This window comes from Lithobates pipiens, unplaced genomic scaffold, assembly GCF_037356315.1.
Source record: "Lithobates pipiens isolate NorthernLeopardFrog02 unplaced genomic scaffold, aLitPip1_a1.2 Scaffold_8, whole genome shotgun sequence".
NCBI lineage: Eukaryota > Metazoa > Chordata > Amphibia > Anura > Ranidae > Lithobates > Lithobates pipiens.
This window is the reverse complement of record NW_027507903.1, coordinates 382,861,520-382,881,877: the sequence shown is the minus strand read 5'-3', so window position 1 is coordinate 382,881,877 and position 20,358 is coordinate 382,861,520. Positions and strand designations below refer to the sequence as shown.

Genomic DNA, 20,358 nt, shown 5'->3' with positions numbered 1-20,358 from the left:
GCATTTGATGGGCACAGCGGCAGAGCTTGATGGGCACAGAAGTGACATTTGATGGTACAGTGGTGGCATTAGATGGTACAGTGGTGGCGTTTGATGGGCACAGTGGCTGTAATTGATGTTTTTTAAATCGGTTCCTTTATATGCGGCCACCCACTTGGGACTGGGCCCTGGTGTTCCACCATCGGGCTCGGAGAAAAGAGCCTTGTGGAGAGGTCGGGGGGGGGGGCGCCCGCCATGGTTTCCTGCATTGGGGCCCTGAAGGTTCTAGTTACGCCACTCGGTGGAGGTCTGGTCACGACCACAACCCAATGATGCTATGCTCTGATATGGGTATTTGGAACTCCCTGGGCACTGGACTCTGGCATGGGGTAGCGCACTTTTCTCACGACATTCTCAGTGGAGCGTATATAACTACCAGATAGTATGGGTCTACGTGTTATTTCCCATAACGTGAGGGGTTTCAATTCCCCACAGAAACGAAGGAAAGCCTTCTGCCACTATAAACAAATTGGTGCAGATATTATCCTTCTGCAAGAGACCCATTTCTCTTCAGTGGCGTGTCCTAAATTTTTTGATAAGTCCTATAAATTGCACTACTATACCACTTTTGAGTCCAGGGCCAGGGGAGTTGCGGTTTTTAATCGTAATAATATACAGTTTGAACCCTCCCACATCTATTGCATTAATGTGTGTGTGTGTGTGTGTGTGAGCATGCTTGTATGTGTGTGAGTGATAGCAGGTTTCTTATTCTCCAAGGTATGCTACAAGGTAAGGCTGTGACTGTTGCCAATCTGTACGCCCCCAAATACTGCGCAAAGTACTTTCTATAATATGTTTTTACGTATCTTGGATAGATACATCTCCCTCCATCTGATTGTGGGGGGAGATTTTAATTTAGTAGCTAACCCCTCGATAGACAGAAGTAAGCCAACACACAGTGCTAAGGCGTTCCCGAAACTACTTACCAGATCCTTGGATAGACTACAACTCATTGATACTTGGAGGGCACTGAACATTTGCGCTAGGGAATATACTCATTATTCCCATCCCCACGATAGTTACGCTAGATTAGACTACATATTCACATCCCCTATTTTGCTGGCCAACTAGGCTCTCGCGACTATTCACCCATGTCCCTGGTCTGATCACCATGTGGTAGCCTTCCATACCTCTCACGTTGGACTCTCCCCTACAACAGCCTCCTGGAGGCTAAATGACTCCCTGTTATCTGACCCTGAGACATACACTCGCGTTTCAGGCCACCTAGAAGATTATTTTAGCATTAATGACACGGGTGACATCTCCCTCCAAGTTCTCTGGACTGCTCATAAAGCAGTACTACGCGGCCATCTCATCGAAATCGCAGTCACCAAGAAAAAACAGAAAATTGCACAGATTCAGACACTCACCCGTGATTTACAGAAACTGTACCAGTCTCACACCCATACACATTCGCCAGATACCATTCAGTTAATCAATCAAACGAGAGCCGAGTTGGACACTATACTCTCAGAACACACGGAGAAATCACTACACTGGTCTAAAGCCAAGTTTCTTTTACACAGTAATACAGTCTCAGGTATGTTCTCTCGTAAACTCCATCAATCCCTACAACCTACCCACGTCTATAAATTAAAAAATAATTCAAGCCAAATGGTTACCCATCCCAATGAAGTACTACAAATTTTAAAAACCTTCTACCAAACTTTGTTATCCCCCCCCACGCTACCCATAGCCCATAATATAGACCAGTGGCTTGATTCTTTGTGTCTCCCATCCCTCTCAGACTCACAACTTAATATCTTGAATGCTCCCTGTACCGACCAAGAAGTCATAGCCACTATGAAAACCCTCAAATCCTCTACTGCCCCTGGCCCAGATGATTATACCTCTTTGTATTACAACATTTTTTCCCAGATATTGTCCCCTAAATTGACGAAACTATTTAACCAGACTCTGCAAGGTCATAAACTTCCAGATGAAATGTTACATGCCAATATGACATTAATTCCCAAACCGAATAAGGACCACACCGTCCCCCAAAACTATAGACCCATTTCAGTTTTAAACAATGACATCAAAATTTTGGGAGAAATTTTGGCCCCTATTATTAGTACCCTGTTTGGCCCAGAACAAACAGGATTTATTCCCAATAGGCAGATCACAGACAATATTAGATTGGCCACAAATGTCATACAAGACGCAAACCTTTTCTCTCGCAAAGTTTTGATTCTGGGATTGGATATTCACAAAGCATTTGATAGTATTCTATGGCCATATCTAGATCGGATTTTAGCTACATTTGGGTTTATAGGAGAATTTGTGAATGGGTTTAGGGCACTATATCATAGGCCTCAGACTAGAATAAAACTCCCTGGTTGTTCATCTGATTTTTTCCCTTTAGGCAGAGGTACCCGGTAGGGTTGCCCCCTGTCCCCTCTGGTATTTGCCCTGGCCTTGGAACCCCTGGCGAGGGCAATTATAACCAATCCAAATATAGGAGGGTACCAGAAGGAGGAAGGGGAGTATAAAATAAGCCTTTATGCGGACGATGTCCTCTTGTTCTTGCCCAACCCTCTGATATCACTCCCCAGCCTTCTTAAGAGCCTTTGTTCCTTCCAGAAGCTCTCAGGACTAGGTGTTAATTTATCCAAATGTTCTGCCCTCCCTGTTAATTTCACCCGCCAAGAGATCTTAAACCTCCAAAACTCATTCGGCCTCTCCTTATCTAACCATACATTACATTACCTCGGTATCCACTTAGCCCCTACACTGAAAGACATATACAATTCCAACTTCCCCCCAGCCTTCTCTGCGGTCAGAAGATGGCTGAGATTATGGTCAACATACCATATTCCCCTAATGGGTAGGGTGGTAGCTGTCAAAATGTCGATTTTACCAAAACTGCTTTATTTTTTTAGGGCTCTCCCTTTGTATGTCTCACGCCAATCCCTTACCGCGTTACAGTGGGATATTAACGCCTTCATATGGCAGAATAGGAGGCCCAGATTTGGGAAACCCCTAGTGCACCGACCTCTGCCGCAGGGTGGACTGGGCTTACCAGATATGTGGCTGTATTATCTGGCAGCTAGACTAGCCCAACAGCTCAATGGCATGCCCCCACTGTTGGGGTGCCGTGGTTACAATTTGAAACCCAGTCGATACGCCCCTACTTCCTCCCAGGCATCCTGTGGCAAGAGGGGCTGAGGCCGGGGGACCTAGCCCCCCTAAATACTATTATCTGTCGTTCTTTTTATCTTTGGCCGCTTGGCATCTTTCTTGGGTGATAAGAGGTTTCCCTAGCCTTTGAATCCCCTAGCGCCTTTAGATGGTGGATCCAAAAATCGCTGGTCACCCTACAGGCTCTCTGCAATAATAACGTCAATTTTACCTCTTTCTCGCAGCTCCAGGCACAACATGAGATACCAAGGGGAGAATTCTATAAATTTCTTCAAATACGCCATTTCTTTCAATCACACTATAACACCCCTCATGTTCACACTAGTGCACAATTTGAATCTATATGCTATCGCCACTCTAGGGACAGAGGTATTATTTCTACCATGTACAAGTATCTCATTGAGACCCAACAGCCAGAGAAATCCAGAGCTATGTGCCTATGGGAAGCCGACCTAGCCACCGAATTCTCGCCTGAGGAATGGCAGGATATGATCCTGAATATGCATAGATGTTCCAGGTCAATGGCTATAAAGGACACTGTGGTGAAATTACATACACGATGGTACCTCACCCCAGAAAGGGTTCACAAGTTTTATCCATCGGTTCCTAACCTGTGTTTCAGGGGCTGCCCTACAATTGGCACCTTACGCCATACTTTTTGGAGCTGTCCTCAACTCCAACCCATCTGGGATCAGGTTTCTGCCACAGTGGCTACCATTGTAGGGTCTAGTGTTGACTTAACAGCTGCACGCTGCTTGCTATTTGCCCCGATCCCAGGGATTCCCCGACCCTCCCAAAGGTTAATCAATACACTATTTAGTGCCATTCAATGGACGGTAGCACTACATTGGCGCTCACATTTGACTCCCTGGTCTCAGGTCCTCCGGAGGATGGATTCTATCCGCCTCATGGAACGGATTCACCATACAATCATGGATTCTATGCACATTCATACTGCTAAATGGGCCAAGTGGCCCACGAGTACAAGGCCCGTTGGGGCGAAACCTCTTCCCCACCCTTCTCATGAGGTTCTCTGAGTGCGTGCTGGATTTGGGCCCTCTTCTGGGACAAACTAGTCTCCTTTACCTTGATTTCCAAAGCTTACTCCACCAGACGATTTGACACTACCAGGCACACTGGGCTTGGATACTACTAGTTATTGCAGAGCAGGAATACAATACCAATTGTTTCTTGATTGTATGGTCAGCTGTTAAAGAAAAATTAGTTCATTGTTCTGTTAACCTACATGGACAATTCGGATAACTTTGCATGGTATCTCCAGATACGTATAGCCTGAGCTAAACGTAGATTGTCTATAACATGTGTTTTTTTTTCTCTTTGTTTTCCAACATACTAAATTATATGAATATTTCTGAAGTGTACTATTATGTTATCCTCTGATACAGCAATGTATATGCTTTTATTATTGTGTTTGTTACTTCTCACCCAATAAAAACGTTTGTATTAAAAAATAAATAAAAAAGGAGACAGAAGAAGCATTCAGACTAGATTGTGGGGAGACTTCCCTAATCATTGGCAAGTTCCTGTACCTGTGTTCATGGTTCTGGCTCTTTTTTTTTTTTTTTACTCCTGGTTCTTGTCTGTTCTCAATCTGCCTAAATCCTGATGCCTTTCCTCAGTCAGTACACCTCTGACCTGTATGACTCCTTGTATCTCAACACTTGCTTGACCCGGCCCTGATACAATGCTGTCTGCCCTGACTTTGGCTATGTTATTGACAGTGCTCATCCTTTTGATTTAGACAATCAGCTCTTGTTAATCTTGGCAACAACCTGTAGCTATTCACCTCAACAAATCCACAGTTCATAGTTTTCATCCACTGGGAAATGATTTTAGCACTTAAGTCCTGAAAGCACCCATGTACCAGCACATGCATATAAATAAAGTGTCCATTAAAGTTGGTTACTGAAGGTGAAGAGTGTGAAGAATGGGTGAAGAAGGGTGAAGAATGGGTGAAGAAGGGTGAAGAATGTCACAGCAGTGGACAACATCAGGCCTTAACACAAACCTAACCTTACATGTAGTGGATGCAGCTATATATAGTAGCTCATAATTCAAGCTCTCATGTACAGCCTGGGCCTAGGATCCAAGAAGGCTCCGCAGTGACACAGGAATTGATTTGAAGACTAGCACACGTACAGTGCCTGTTCATAATCACTGCTTTCTTAACATTTTAGGCCATATCAGGTTTACTTTAAAAATAGAAGCTCTCTCCCATGGTTAACTTTGTGAGTGTAGATGCCATGACACCTTTAGTTATTAAAAACTCACATGTCCTGATAGCCAACAGGGTCAACAATATAGTTTGTAAGATGCAGGTAATTATAAAGTGGAACTACACTGCATCTGAGCATAACAAATCAAAAACACTATTTAATTATTTTTATTATTCAAAGCAAATTCACCATCTATCCAATCACTTTGGAAAACACCCCCCTAGTATTTCTGGTTGCTGTTGCCTTGAATAAGGGCAGATGATTCATGTAGCATTTACTTCCTGGAATCCATCTGCTCTTAGCTCAGGCATGTAGGCAGGAAGGTGTGCTTAGCTGAGAAAAAGCCTCCTCCCCTCCTGAAGACTCATGGGATGTATGGCATCATTTGCCTAGGCCTGGAAACCAGGAAGTAACTGAAGGAAAAAAAAAAGTTTAAAACAACATGATATACTTTTCTATCTATTGAAAAATGTTAGCAGCATATGGACATAAAAATAGTCAATGTTGACAAAGTGAAGTTTTGCTTTAAATAAACCTCCCAAATACATGTTTAAATAGCAACCATTTTTTTTTATCCCATTTCACACCACTAAAACAAAGAAAGTAATTATGATTCTTATTTGTTTTACCTGTGTCATTTAAAATGCATTTACAGCTGTACTGGCTTACATCATTTATGTTGTATTTCCATTTAATAGGAAACTGATCAGCCAAGTTCAACATCTTCTTTATAGCATCATAAATGAAAATGCAGCTTATCAGGGCACAAAAGCTCTCTTCTGTAAATCGAGTGAAATACTGCACCAAGTAAGAAGAATTAGTGGCCACTAATATTAGGCAATAGAATGCTACCCAAAGTCCAATCCAAAGTCTAAATTCCAAATATTCAAAATTATAGTCCCTGGAAAATTGAGATGAATCAGAAATTAGCATACATACAAAGTAAAAACTGATAAAAAGTGTATTGAATTCATAGTGACTTACTTCATTAGTTTTTTCAGAAAATGCATTTTTTTTAAACCTAAAACCCAATTCAACTCTAGCCAGAATTTGGCAGCAACTTTAATAATTGTTCCTTTTAAAATCCGAGATAAAATACCTCACAGCTTTTGTCAAAGTTTTTTTGCAATTCACAAAAAAAGCCACTAAAATCAAGCATGAGTTATTTCCTCAATATGTGAGGTATTTTACTCATGAAACTATTGGATATATTATCTCATGATGTTATATCCAGTGGAATAGATACAGTAGGAGAAGGATTAGAACAGTCAGTTTTTAGTGCTATTAGAGAAGTAAAATGGTTTAAACCATAGAAATATGCCAACTCACTTAATCAGTGTTTTCCCTTTAGTACATGTATTAATACAAAAGAAAAAAGGTGACTTGAATACCAGTCAAAGGGAAGCTGCTTTCACAGGACATATGCTGCCTATCTGCTCGGCCGACTGGCCCACTCACCACCCTGCCGCCTGCTATTTTCTCGGGAGATGGAGGATTGCCCTATTGCCTCCCTGGATCCGCCCTTGTAAGAGACTGAGCTATGGGCCCCAGTAGCAGGCAGCAGGACGGTAAGTGGGCCTGGCTGGTGAGCGGATGGGCAGGGCGGTGAATGGACCCAGTGGGCAGGCAGGGCGTTGAGTGGGGCCAGCGGATGGGCAGACAGTCCAGCTCCCTGAGAAAGTAGTGGATGGGCAGGACAGTGAGGGAGTCCGCGGGTGAGCAGATAGGCAGGATGGCGAGTGGGCCAGCGGGCAATCCAGTGAGCAGGTAAGCAGATAGAGAACATCATCTCTCACTGACCGCCCTCACTCTGGGACACCATGAACACAATCACTGGCAAGCAGGGTGGATATAAATCAACGATTTAAAAAAATAAAAACTTTTTTTATTGAAATCTTTTTTTTTATTTTTTTATTAAATTTATTTAAATACAATTTTGGAGTAAACATCTATCTAAAGATAGTTTTCTATTTAAGATACTTTAATAATTTAGTTCATTCAGCATGACATGGAGCTTAGTTATGTAGGATAAGGCTGTATATTCTGCAATATTTACATTTTTGGTAAACTCGTTCAATGATTGCAAGCTCTGCAAGCTTAGATAACATGCACTGCATTGATGCATTCACACCATTTCACAGTAACCATGAGATAAAATAAAGTTCAGGAATATTCCTTTATCCCATTGTTTTGCAAATCTATGTACATTGACAACTGTATGATTGAATAGGTTCTGATATCGCTGTTTTACTAACCTGACAGCTTAATATTCTAAATAGGAAACCTTAATTTTGTTTGGAAATATCAAACATTCTAACTACCAGCAAGAATAAGCCCTTACATTTAAAGAGCACCTGTCATTTCAGATCCATCATGGTAGCGCTTGTTAGTGGGAATCCACTCACCTGCTGCCGCCATGTCCCTCAACCTTGTTGTGTCACTACCACATCCCCAGCCACCCCATTAATGTAAATGAGACTGTCGGTGAGTCAGCAGCGGGTCAGAGGAGGAGTCGCTGAGGGGCAGAGATGACAGTTGCTCTAACAATTATGATTTAAATTGAGTTGATTTAAATAAAGACTTTTTGCTAGTCATTTAAATCAACTTAATTTAAATAAAATCCACCCTGCTGGCAAGTGACAATGTGCATCTTGTGGCAAGTGACAATCTTCATCTTTTTTTGGAATTCTTTTAATTTTCCATAAGTTGCCATTCACAGTCAAACAAATAAGAAATTAAGAAACGCAGCACAGTCAGATAAAAATGCAAACTCTGAATAACACATGCCGACCAGCCAAACCAAACATAACATAGTACAAAATGGTCAAATAAGGCAAATTGAATATGAAAATGTCCGCACTGTACACAGCCCGTTTGGCAGGTAGAGTAGCAGTAAGAGAAACCATTAACAGACTCATGTGCTTGAAGCTATGCAACTATATTTCATCAAAATTATACTTTTGTACCGGGAGGAATGTCTCCCAGTGGCCAATTGGACCCAGATTGAGGGCAGAGAAATTGAGCTACTGCATATCAGGATATTCACAAATCTGTAGAAAAACAAATAGCGCCTCAAACTGAGTCAGATAAATGGGGTGGGAAATGGAGAGGGAGGGAGAAAAGGAGTTAGTCATGAAGGGTACAAGTACTGGATCAAACATCCTTTACTGTATATAGAAAGAGAAGAACAGGTTTTAAGAAGAGAAAGATATAACTTCTCGGCCAGGGAAGAGGACTAATTTCAGTAGCTCAGCCACCTCTTGCAGATAAGCATCCATGTACACAGTGTTGCCACGGTCTCCAGGTGTCACGGAAGGTCTCCTCTCGATTGTGCAACATAGCTGTGAGGTCCTCCATGTCCCTAAGTTAATTCACTTTGGAAAACCACAAGGATTTTGATGGCAGATTCTCAGATCTCCAGCACAGAGGGATGCAAGCCTAGGCCGCATTCAGCAGTGGGGGAAGCCTATTATTTCTTAATAGGACGGTTCGAGAGAGGCAACAGGCAGGCCGCAGGGTTCCCCTCCAAGTAAACATTGGTCAGGTGTTTGACAGTATCGATCACCCCCCGCCAAAATGGCCTAAGTTTGGGACAATCCCAAAACATATGGAGCATCGTTCCCTCTGCAGAGCCACACCACCAACATGAACTAGGGACCTGGGAAAAAAACTATGCAGAGTAGAGGGCACCCTGTACCATTGGGCTAAAATTTTGTAGCTGGTCTCTTGGATTCTAGTGGCTAATGATGACTGCTGGGCAAAGTGAAGAATCTTCTCCCTCTGCGGGTCCATGAATTGGGTTTCAAGATCCAATTTGCATTTAGAAAGGAACCTGGGAATATGCCCAGTCTCCAGTTGGATCAGGGAGGTGTAAATCAGCGAGAGACAGTGACGGGTCGGCTCCTGCTTCCAGATAATCGCATAAATGAAGGCAGACACTGGGAGCCAGTCACTTAAGAGCATATTGGAGACCTGGTACAAATTTTAGCTTGCCAGGTATAGGCACCATGGAGGAAGGTATTGGTGATATTGAAGAGTGCCTGAAAGCGTCCCTCACAACCAACAGCAAGCTGACAAGAGTGGGGTGGTCCCTGAGGGCTCTCGGCAGGGATAAGGTGGTCCATAGCCATCTCTTTGCTGTACCATTGGAATCTTCCAATTCCATGGCCACCCACTGTTTCACTTCAGCCAGTCCACTATCCTGGTAAGATGTGTCACCTTGTAATAAGTCTGTACGTCTGGGAGACCAACCCCCCCCCCCCCCCCCCCGATGCTTTGGGAGATGAAGTAGTTGAAGCTTGAGGCGAGGTCTCATCCCTTGAACATAGAGATCACCTGCTTAAAAAATACCAGGGGAAGGTGGATAGGCAATGCCTGCAACAGATACAACACCTTAGGCAGCATGGTCATTTTAAGAATATTGCAGCACCCAAACCAGGTCAGGGTGAAAGAATGCCAGTGAAACAAATACATTTTAACCACTTCACAACCAGTGCACGATGATGTACGTCCCTTTTTTGAAGAGTGATATCTCGGTAACTGCAGCAGCTGCTGCCACAACCAAGGTATCCATCTCCTCACACGCCAGTCATGTTTACGATAATGGTGGTCTCTGTGGCGGATTCACCACAAAATCACCATTATCGGTGGTGGGAGAGGTGCTACCCCCCCTTCCGCCACTCTCCTGCACCATCCGCCACTCTCCCACGCCCTCTGCCGCTTACCGGAGCCGTCGAGGCGATTGGGTATTGTTCCCTGCTTAGTATGGATACGAGTGAGGGCAAGATGGCCCTCCACCTGTCTCCATAACATAGCAGGGTGGAAGTGACATTTTGACCTCTTAAAGGCACATTTTTTCAATGTCATTTTTTCAAATGACAATTTTTTTTTTTTTATTGCATTAAAGTCCAAATATGAGATCTGAGGACTTTTTGACCCCAGATCTCATATTTAAGAGGACCTGTCATGCTTCTTTCTATTACAAGGGATGTTTACATTCCTTGTAATAGGAGTAAAAGTGAGCCAATTTAATTTTTTTTAAAAACGTGTAAAAATAAATAAAATCAAGTAAAATAAGAAAGAAAAAAAAAAAAAAATGTCCCGTCCCGACGAGCTCGCGTGCAGAAGCGAACGCATACGTGAGTAGCCGCCACATATGAAAATGAGAGCAACAATTCTACCCCTAGACCTGCAATACCGCTGCGCAAATACGGTGTGAAAAAAAGTATTGCAATGACTGCCATTTTATTCTCTAGGGTGTTAGAAAAAAACAATATATAATTTTTGGGGGTTCTAAGTAATTTTCTAGCAAAAATAGAATTTTTAGTACTCGCCGTAAAATCCTTTTCTCTGTAGTTCACTGACTGACACAGCTCCTCTTAGACCATTGGGTTGTTACACCACCTTCAGGAGAGGACTAGGCATAACATGTTAAAAAGTAATATAAAAACTAGAACTTTCTAGTTCCACTCAAGGGATGGTCCCTTAGGTAACAACCCCACAGCCTGCCTTGCAACTTCAGTACGTCAACAAGCAGTATAACAGAGAAAAATAGGAGGGGCGGGTGCTGTGTCAGTCGGTGAACTACAGAGAAAAGGATTTTACGGTGAGTACAAAAATCTTATTTTCTCTTACGTTCACCGACTGACACAGCTCCTCTCTTAGACCATTGGGGCGTCACCAAGCAGTGCCAAAACAAGGGGTGGGAAAACAGCATAAAACTTCACCCACAATGGCATGTGGGAACTAGTATAAACTTTACCCACAAAAAACGACTGTGTGGAAATAACCAAAACACCACCACAAAAAGACAGGGTGCTCCTCAACTGAGAGGCACTACCTCCAAACTGCACCAGAACTGCTGTAACAAATGCAACAGTGCATCAATTAAAAGGTACTGCGTTTTTACCAAAAAAACAGGAAAAAATTTAAGTGCAATTGCAATTATACAGCCGCCTGCAAAACTTTGCGGCCAAAACAGGCATCAGCCGATGCACTGATATCTACCTTGTAGAATTTTGTAAAAGTGTGAACAGACAACCAAGTCGCCGCTTTACACACTGGAGCAACAGACGCTTGATGTCGGAAGGCCCAAGACGTTCCGATTGCCCTTGTGGAGTGGGCCATGACCGTAAAGGGAGGCACCTGCCCCTTCAAGGCATAGGCCTGTACTACAATCTGTCTGATCCACCTGGAAATGGTGGCCGACGAGACCACCATGCCTTTTTTCAGACCAGCCACTGAAACAAACAAGGAGTCTGACTTCCGAAAGGGAGCAGTAGCAGACAAATACACCCTCAGAGCCTGAACCACGTCCAGGGCATGAATGGCCACCTCCTTAGGCCGCGTACACACGGGCGGACTGTCTGATGGACTTGGTCCGCTGAAACGTGTTTCAGCGGACAATCCGCTGAAACGTGTTTCAGCGGACAATCCGCTCGTGTGTGGGCTTCAGCGGACTTTTTCAGCGGACAGTCTGGCGGACTAAGTCTTTCGGAATTTCCGTAATATTGTCCATCCAAACTTGGTTTCAGTGGACAGTCCGCTCGTGAGTAGGCTAGTTCGACGGACTAAGTATGGCGCATGCTCAGAAAGGATTTACACGGCCGAAGGTTGCATTGCAGTGTATTGGACGTCGTATTTCTAGTCCCGTCGTACGTGCCGTACACGTCATCGCGCAAGCTTTCAGCGGACTGTCTGTTCGTCGTGTGTGGTCAAGTCCGTTCATTCAAAAGTAGGACGGACTGTCTGTCGGATTGTCTGACGGACTTAGTTGGACGGATAGTCCGCCCGTGTGTACGCGGCCTTAGAATGCATCGGCATAGGACACAGAGATGGTAACACAATGTCTTCATTGATGTGGAACGCTGAAACCACCTCTGGCAGAAAAGAAGGTTGTGGACACAACGCCACCTTATCCTTGTGGATAACCAGATAGGGTGACTTGCAAGACAAGGCCGCCAGTTCTGAAACCCTCCTGGCCAAAGTAATGGCCACTAGAAAGACCACTTTCTGGGAAAGAGTCAACAGAGGGATCTCTCTGATATTTTCAAATGGCGGTTTCTGAAGAGCCGAAACTACATGTCGGACCCCTTGAACAAAAGTGCTCCCCAAAGAGTAAGATGCCAAGGGTCACTGAAAAAAAGACAGCCAAAGCTGATATTTGTCCTTTTAATGGTGCTTAAAGACAATTTCTGGTCTACTCCTTACTGTAGAAACAGCAGGATCCTAGATATAGAAAAGGAGCGCGGACGCCATCCTTTCTCCTCTCACATGGAGATGTAGGCCTTCCAAGTAGAATGATATATCTTCCAAGAAGAAGATTTCTGCGCACTCAGCATAGTTGGAATCATCAAGTCTGAAAGACCCCGGTTCCTCAACACCTGGCTCTAAATAGCCATGCCGCTAAAACCAGCGATGGTAAAGCAGGATGGAAAATTGGACCTCGAGACAGCAGGTCCTCTTGTAACGGCAGTCGCCATGGAGCATCCGCCACCAGGTGCACTAGGTCTGCGTACCAAGGACGCTGGGGCCAATCTGGGGCAGTCAGTATTACTGGGATCCCCTCGGCCTCCACTATGCGGAGCAGATGTGGTATCAGGTTCAGCGGAGGAAAGGCATAGATCAGTTGGTACTAATCCCACAATGCCACCAGCGCATCTGACGCATCTACCCAAGGATCTCTTGTCCTGGACATGAATCTCGGCACCTTCTGATTGAGACGGGAAGCCAGAAGATCCACGTCTGGTGTGCCCCATCGCAGGCACAGTAGCCTGAACACCTCCGGATGCAATGCCCATTCTCCTGGGTCCAGCATCTGGTGACTTAGGAAGTCCGCCTGCTAGTTCTCCACTCCCAGGATGTAAATGGCCGACAGGGCCAGTACATGTCGCTCTGGCCACTGAAGGATGTGAGCGACCTCCCATGAGGCGGCCAAGCTTCTTGTTCCTCCTAGGTGATTGACGTATGCCACCGCCATGGCGTTGTCTAAATGGATCCTGATCGGGGAGCCCTCGAAGTCTTATCAATCATGTGGAGAGGCATAGCCTGATCACTCTCAGCTCGAGCAGATTGATCGCCAACTTGGATTCCTCCACCCACCAGAGGCCCTGGGTCGATTGAACTCCCGGTTTGGCTGGTGTCCGTTGTGATCACTGTCCATTTCAGAGGTAGGAACGACTTCCTGGACTAAAGTGCTGGGATCTCAGCCACCAGAGCAGGGAATCCCTGACTAACTGGCTCACTTGAATCTGCCGATCCAGAGATAACGGAGATTTGTCCCATTTTGTCAAAATCTCCTTCTGCAGGACTCTGGTGTGAAACTGGGCATACGGTACTGTCTTGAAGGAGGCCACCATGAGTTCCATAACTCGCATGCAGAAGTTTAGTGAAGACCACCTATGGTTCATCAACAGTTACCACTGCTCTGAGAGTCTGCAGCTTGTCTGAAGGGAGAAACACTCTCGCTTCCATGCAGTCCAGCAGTAGGCCTAGGTCCTTCAAATGCTTGGTACAATCCCAGGAAAAATGGCAGCTGAACTACAGGAGAATGGTCAGAGAGCATGCTGCTCCTTGCCCCACCAAAGATGGTGGCCGCCGAGCACTGTATACCATGAGGGACAGTGAACAAAACAGGCAGATAAATGGCGGTGAAACAGTGCTACAGTGATCAACAGACACAGCCTCCAGACACCTCCAGGGAGAGACCTATACCGATCCAGGGCACAGCCAGCCAGCGCAGCCCCCCCCCCCCCCCCCCCAGGTGAGAGCACCTGTATATGGCACACACACTGCTCAGCAGCCTATGCAGCATCCCCCACAGGGAAGGGGGGAGGGAAGATAGGGACAGGGAGAGAAGAGAGGGAGGTGAGGGACCCCCGAATTGACCTCCCAGGGAATGCCCAGCTGCTCAGCCCCATCAAGGCAGGGAGAGATGTACTTACCAGTCCTGAAGAGCTGGGAGACATTCCATCACAGACCCACTCTCTGATCAGTATGGGTTGGCTGCTGGCCCTGCACATTGTGACGCAGACATCAGTAGCCCAGTCATATGTGTGCCCCGGAGCATTTACGCTCAACGACCGCCTCTGAAGCTAAGGCATGTCGTGGCCGACCCAGTGCGGAGCTTTGGTCTGCACACGCTCGCTGGCCAGGCTTGGGAGACTACAAGGATAAGAGTATCCAGCCTGTCACCCAGCTGGCTGTTGATAACAGATCACAGGATCTTTAATCTTCCACAAAAAGCAAAGCTTCTGAAAAAAAAATCCACGGACCGATGGGCCCACAGGGTTCCTAGGTCCTTCTCCTTCACTAGGCAGGAAAAAGCTGAAGTTGCAAGGCAGGCTGTGGGGTCGTTACCTAAGGGACCGCCCCTTGGGCGGAACTAGAAAGTTCTAGTTTTTATATTACATGTTAACATGTTATGCCTAGTCCTCTCCTGAAGGTGGCGTAACAACCCGTCTAAGAGGAGCTGTGTCAGTCGGTGAACGTAAGAGAAAAAACTGTTTTAAACATGTAAACACCAAAATCTCAAAACGAGGCTGGTCTTTAAGTGGTTAAGAAAGAGGAGAAATTTGGCTGAATAGAGAGCAGAAGGGTCAGGCGTAATGTCAACTCCCACATAACGGATGGAGGCAGCTGCCTACCGCAGAGAGAAAAATAATTGCAAGGACAAAGCGGCTACATCGTCTATTGTGATGTTCAGAACAGATGATTTGGACAGGTTAATTTTAAAAGAGAGGGTGCCATAATCCTGTAAAGACTGAAGTAATTTCGGAAGGGAGGAAGAAAATCAGATTATCCTCAAAAGCGGCTACTTTATGTTACAATATCCAACAATGCCAGTGTCTGCCCTTATTGTGTACAGAAAAGGCTCTAAGGAGAGTATGAAGATCAGGGGAGATAAAAGGGCATCCCTGCCTTGTGCCATTGTGGATGCCAAAAAAGTCAGATCTCATCTCGTTGACTTTGACTGTGGCTGAGCGGTTGGAATAAAGTGATAGAATCCAGCTCAGCATGGAAAATCTGAGTCCTATGTGTTCTAAGGTGGCCCACATGAATGTTCAATTTACCCGGTCAAAGATTTTCTCTACATCTGTGGATAGCAAGCGAAGGGGCCGTTTCAATGTCCTGGCTGCATGGATCAGCTTCACCACCCTAATTGTGTTATTTCGAGGCTCTCAGAGGGGTACAAACTCTGCCTGATCTTTGTGAATGAGACTTGGATATTAGGGAGAAGCCGATTGGCCAGAATTTTGGCAAATAATTTCAAGTCCATATTCAGGAGCGCAATCGGGCGATGGAACAATGTGCCCATGCCAGTTTTTGCTTTGTGAAACAGAAGCTACTGGTACATGGAATGCGCTAAGCTAGCTTTATGAGAGCATTCCAAGCTATGCATATATGTATATCCTCCAAACCCGGCCCAGGACACCATGGCGGTAGAGCACATGAACATCTGAATTTAAAGCCAAGGACACTTAAACCATAGAGGCACAGCAATGGTCCAAAAGCTCAATAGGGTCCCAGGTCATGTAATGTCTCACATGAAAATGGGTCAAAGGACAGGCCCTATAGCCCCACTGCAAGTGATGGGTAACAGCTCATGTAAGGGGAGAATGGCCGTAAACTACAGATCACGCTCCACCTGCGGGGTCTCTATTTTGGAAGACCACAATGAGAGTGGTGCCTAGAAGCCAAGAGTGGCTTAAGTAAAATGTGGGTGGAGGGGTATGGAGTCTATCCACAGATTAGGGACAGGTAGAACAAAAGTTCCACCACCAGCATCCTAAAAAGGGGAGGTCAACAAGCAGGGGAGAGGGTAACTTCCTTGGTAGAATACAGTGCATCCAAGAGCCAAGGAGGATTGGAGGCAGGACCCTGGAGTCAGTAGCCCTTCCATATAGGCACACGGGGAGAGATGCCGAGTTTATTCATCAGGTGTGTGCCAATAAACAGCCCATGAGGGCTCAGAAACAACTATAACACTAGAGTATAACGTACAGCAATGGCTGAAGATTCCCTTGGAAAACCCCCACACTAAGATCCGCAGTGGTCAGTTTCCTGGTGCATTATATAGTCAGTCTCAGGAGCATCCGGGGCAGATCTGGGAGCCTCCTGACTAGGAGCACGGGATTGAGGTCGCCTGACTCGCTGCGGCCTTGGTACTGGTGAACCAAGGGCCTCCTGAGTGAGGAGATGATCGAACCAGTCAGGGACACTAACAGCAGGCTTATCCAGAAAGCTGAAGAGATTGGCGAGTTGGTCTGGATAGCGTAGGTAAAATTCAGTGCCCTGTTTCCTCATGATTAAATGAAAAGGGTGGCCCCATTGGTATGGTGCCTCAGCCTCACGGATGATGTTGAGATCTGGGTACATAAGCCCCCGCATTGCTCGAGCTTGTCTGGATACATCAGGCACCATCAAAGTCTATAGGGCCCTTTGACCAAGCCAGGCGTAGAATCTCCTTCTTGATAGTAAAAAAATTAACCCTGCCAAGGACATCCCACGGCATGGCTAGGAAAGCCTGGCCTTGTTGAGATAAAGCGCTCTGGGGCCTAGCACACAATGGACCCAGTCAGTCTCAAGGTCAGCTGAGGGGGGTTTGCCTAAGATCTGATTCAGGATCGCCACCACCATGAAGTGGAGATCTGGTCCCATAATGGCTTCAGGAATGCAGCGTAGACACAGGTTATTTTGCCTGCTGCAGTACTCCCCTTCGTCCAGACACAGGTGTACATCTATGAGGTCATGATAGAAGGACCGGTGTTCAGTCTCCAGGGTGGAGAGATGGGCATCTGCAGAAGTAGTGGAGGATTCAAGTTGCAGCACCCGCTCCTCCACTGTATCCACCTGCTGGCAGAGGGCTTGCAGCTCCCGGGAGAGGGCATTAACAATTCAAGCGGCCATGTCCTGGAGATCACGCTTGGTGGGAAGGACTGATACAATCTCTCTGAGTGCTCCTTTTGAGCGACAGTCTGTGCCCGGTTTAAGCCCAGGATCAGGCTGCATGTCCAGTTGGGGGACACGATAGGAGGGAGCGGGTGGTCTGCTAGTGGAGCTGAGTCCTCTGCAATCTGGGCCCCCTGCTTTATGGTGCTCTCCCTTGTTATAGTGGTGGCGGCCGCCACTGGGTTGACTCGCGGTGGCACAATCTTGGTCACGGCTGCGAGGGATGGAGCAGCGTGCTGCTGAAGAAAATAGTGTTATCTCGGCTCCTCTTGGGTCCGCCAGCTGGTGGGTATCTACGATCTCCTGACATTAGGAAGCGACTCGTCTGTACTGGCTGGCTGTTCTCGGCTTTGGTCCGTGCAGAGCTCCAGAGTAAGCATCCTCACACTGCCATTGCTAAGCCATGCCCCCTGACAATCTGCATCTTGTGGCAAGTGACAATCTGAATCTTGTGGCCAGTAGACATGTGCATTCTTTTTTATCTGAATGCATTTTCGTCCGAATTTCAGGTATTTTCGTTATCGTTGTAACAAACGATAACGAAGGTGCAGAATTCGAAATACAAAAGATCCGACATAAATAAATACTTTATTTTCATTTTCGTTGTGACAACAGTTCGATATAGATAGGAGATTTGACATGAAGCTGACAATAACAATCTGTGTCTATCGAACCTGCCTAACCTTAACTCTGTTAGTCCAGGATTATTCTACATAGAGAGAAAAGATTCGACATAGAAAAGATTCGACATAGAGAGAAAAGATTCGACATAGAGAGAAAAGATTCGACATAGAGAGAAAAGATTTGACATAGAGAGAAAAGATCGCTGCTGGAATTGGGTGGGGGAAGTAAAATAAAAATAATGATGATGATGAATGTTATTGGCTGATTGTAACCAAAGAGTAAACAGTAAACTAGCTAGAACTAAGTACACACGTACAGACAACTTACTTTCACTTACGATTGCTAACAGAGAGAGACACACACACTGAATCATTTCAGAAGAACCTAAATTATTTAGCAATTAAGCATAAGCACAGCAGCAGAACAATAATGAAGCAAGCTACAGTTCAACTTAACTTTTTCATAATCTGCTGCTATTGTGTTAGTGTTGTAACCTTGATAGTGATACTAGTGTTGCTAGTGTTGTGATAGCCTCAGAGGCTGCCCGTGTTGTGAGGGGGAGGATTTATTATTATAGATTCTATATTATAGATTGAGATTCTATATAGATTCTATATACCCTATTTGTTACCTGTCTGATCAGTTATCACTATCACCAGTCCATTTTCTGTTTGAACTATATACATTCAACATGAACGACAAAGCATTGAAAAACATACAAACGTTGAATCTTTGGCTTATGGTGTCTGTCGAAGGCTCTAAGACAGGGATGTCCAAACTTTTTTCAAAGAGGGCCAGATTTGATAAACTGAACATGCGCGAGGGCTGACCATTTTGCCTGACATTCTTTGAACCATTAAAATTCGGTCTAAGTGTGTCCATCCGAGCACTAATACACGGCCCAACAAGAATTCTCTTGCCTTTGTGGCTGTGTGTGGTGAAGAGATGAACTCAAGTGTATTATTTGGATACACCATATTTATTGACATATAACACGCACCTTCACTTTAAGAGGGAAGCTTCAGGAAAAAAAACCTTAACATTTTAAATAAAGAACTGTGAAGCAAAACAAGGGTCAGTGTCTATCTGCAGACCCACAATTGCTAGGAATGCAGCGCTCACCATCGCTAGGAATGCAGCGCCCACCATTGCCAGGGATGCACCCACCATTGCCAGGGAATTCACCCACCATTGCCAGGGAATTCACCCACCATTGCCAGGGAATTCACCCACCATTGCCGGGAATTCACTCACCATTGCCGGGAATGCAGCCACCATTGCCAGGAATTTCACCCACCATTGCCAGGAATGCACCCACCATTGCCAGGGATTCACCCGCCAATGCCAGGAATTCACTCACCATTGCCGGGAATGCTGCCACCATTGCCGGGAATGCCGCCACCATTGCCGGGAATGCAGTCACCATTGCCAGGAATGCACCCACCATTGCCAGTGATTCACCCGCCAATGCCAGGAATTCACTCACCATTGCCAGGAATGCATTCACCATTTCCGGGAATGCTGCCACCATTGCCAGGTATTTCACCCACCATTGCCAGGAATTTCACCCACCATTGCCAGGAATGCTGCCACCATTACCGGGAATGCAGCCACCATTGCCGGGAATGCAGCCACCATTGCCGGGAATGCAGCCACCATTGCCAGGAATGCAGCCACCATTGCCAGGAATGCAGCCACCATTGCCAGGTATTTCACCCACCATTGCCGGGAATGCAGCCACCATTGCCGGGAATGCAGCCACCATTGCCGGAAATGCAGCCACCATTGCCAGGGATTCACCCGCCATTGCTAGGAATTCACTCACCATTGCTGGGAATGCAGCCACCATTGCCAGGAATGCAGCCACCATTGCCGGGAATGCAGCCACCATTGCCGGGAATGCAGCCACCATTGCCGGGAATGCAGCCACCATTGCCAGGGATTCACCCACCATTGCCAGGAATTCACTCACCATTGCTGGGAATGCAGCCACCATTGCCAGGAATGCACTCATCATTGCCGGGAATGCTGCCACCATTGCCAGGAATGCAGCCACCATTGCCAGGTATTTCACCCACCATTGCCAGGAATTTCACCCACCATTGCCAGGAATGCTGCCACCATTGCCGGGAATGCAGCCACCATTGCCGGGAATGCTGCCACCATTGCCAGGAATGCAGCCACCATTGCCAGGAATGCAGCCACCATTGCCAGGTATTTCACCTACCATTGCCGGGAATGCAGCCACCATTGCCGGGAATGCAGCCACCATTGCCGGGAATGCAGCCACCATTGCCAGGGATTCACCCGCCATTGCTAGGAATTCACTCACCATTGCTGGGAATGCAGCCACCATTGCCGGGAATGC

At 46.0% G+C, this 20,358-nt stretch overlaps 1 protein-coding gene across 6 annotated transcripts in view; it reads right to left on the bottom strand.

Moving 5' to 3' along the window:
• The window catches only part of LOC143964154 (electrogenic sodium bicarbonate cotransporter 1-like), a 1,025,456-nt gene that overhangs the window by 319,668 nt on the left and 685,430 nt on the right, over positions 1–20,358 (bottom strand). For all 6 annotated transcript variants that reach the window (XM_077473848.1, XM_077473849.1, XM_077473846.1 and 3 more), the window contains one exon: positions 6,047–6,318. In XM_077473848.1, coding sequence (XP_077329974.1) covers positions 6,047–6,318 — 272 coding nt within the window. The remainder of the gene's footprint in view (positions 1–6,046; positions 6,319–20,358) is intronic.